Source organism: Morone saxatilis, unplaced genomic scaffold (assembly GCF_004916995.1).
Source record: "Morone saxatilis isolate NCDOM2014 unplaced genomic scaffold, NCSU_SB_2.0 Contig19, whole genome shotgun sequence".
NCBI lineage: Eukaryota > Metazoa > Chordata > Actinopteri > Moronidae > Morone > Morone saxatilis.
Window position 1 is genome coordinate 25,408,097 of NW_023339751.1, and position 1,387 is coordinate 25,409,483.

The following is a 1,387-nucleotide window of genomic DNA, read 5'->3' on the forward strand; positions in this document are numbered from 1 at the left end:
GAGGATCTATTGTTAGTAATGGAATATGATATTCATAGGTAAGTTTTAATTAGTGTATAATCACCTGAATATAAGAATTGTGTTTTCGTTACCTTAGAATGAAATGTTTTTATCCATCAACACAGCGGGTTGTCTTTCATGGAGCCATGTTTATACAGTAGCACCATGGGTGTATTAGGAAGAACTGGATACAGCATTGGGGGCAGGCTACGTTCAAGAGCACAAGAGACTTCCGGCAGACGAGCTGCTAACTTCCGGTTAAGCCCTCAGCTAAATTAATAGAGATAAAATGATTTAATCATGCGGCTCTTCTAGACTTTTGAAATGTTATCGGACTGAATTGATCAAATTCTGATAGTGAAACGCATCATCTCATGGGGTGCTGATGCTCAAAAACAGAAGCTTTTTTCACATTTTTCGAGTAATCTGCAGCCAGGGAGTTGCATCGTCACAAACCACGCCGGTAGCTGCCAGTAGTTCCTCATAGGACGCTGATTGGTCCGAACCACTGTGGTTTGGACAGAAGCGCATGCTGTAGCTTGGAGCCTGGCAAGATGGAGCCTCGCCAGCTTAGGTTAGTTAACACTATACTCACCATGTGTTTCTGGAGGAAAATAATCCTGCAGCTGTCATAGTGATGTCATCAAGGTTATCTCAGTTTGGGATATATGAGTGTTGAGTTTGAAAAATGTGGGCCTATTAAAACACTATCAAGTTGCACTGTTGCAAAAGTAGGATCAAGAGTTTTAGAGCTTCGCCTGTATGAGGTACTGAAAGTCAAAATATCTGCAGTCTGTCTCTTACAAGTCCAACCTAATGGAAATCAAGTTAGTTTTACTTATATAGCCCAGTATCACAAATCAAAAATTGCCCCAAGGGGCCAAAAACACCTTTAACAGGGAAAAAATTGAAGAAATCTCAGTAAGAACAGTAGAGGTGGGACAAGGTGGACAGACATGCAATAGATGTCATGTGTACAATACTAAACCGCTAATGTGCCCCTTCTAGTGAACTCAACATTCAACAGAAGTGTATGATTTGTAAAGATTTGCTCTGATCCTGTTGCAGCGGGGGTACCCTTCCTGATCACAGCAGAGCTGTTTAAACAGTCCCACCGCCCAGCAGCCTACATCGTAGGAGGATCACTCAACTGGCTGTCCAACTTCACTGTGGGCTTCGTCTTCCCCTTCTTACAGGTGAAATATGTGCTGCCCTGTCTGCAAGCTTTTCTCTGTCCTAAATGTTAATACACTAGGGGTGCTCAGGCTTTTTAACAATCACAAACTTAAAGTGGTTAATCGGATTGCTAAGCCCCTGCATGGTTTGATTCCAACCTCTATTGTTTCAGAAAGCTCCTGACCGCTTGTTCAATTCAATTCAATTAAAT

The 1,387-nt window shown here is 42.0% G+C and overlaps 1 protein-coding gene across 1 annotated transcript in view; it reads left to right on the forward strand.

Moving 5' to 3' along the window:
- slc2a15a (solute carrier family 2 member 15a) overlaps positions 1-1,387 on the forward strand; it is a 16,386-nt gene that overhangs the window by 12,988 nt on the left and 2,011 nt on the right. The window contains exon 6 of the mRNA XM_035663071.1: positions 1,069-1,196. Within this exon, the coding sequence (XP_035518964.1) occupies positions 1,069-1,196 (128 nt within the window). The remainder of the gene's footprint in view (positions 1-1,068; positions 1,197-1,387) is intronic.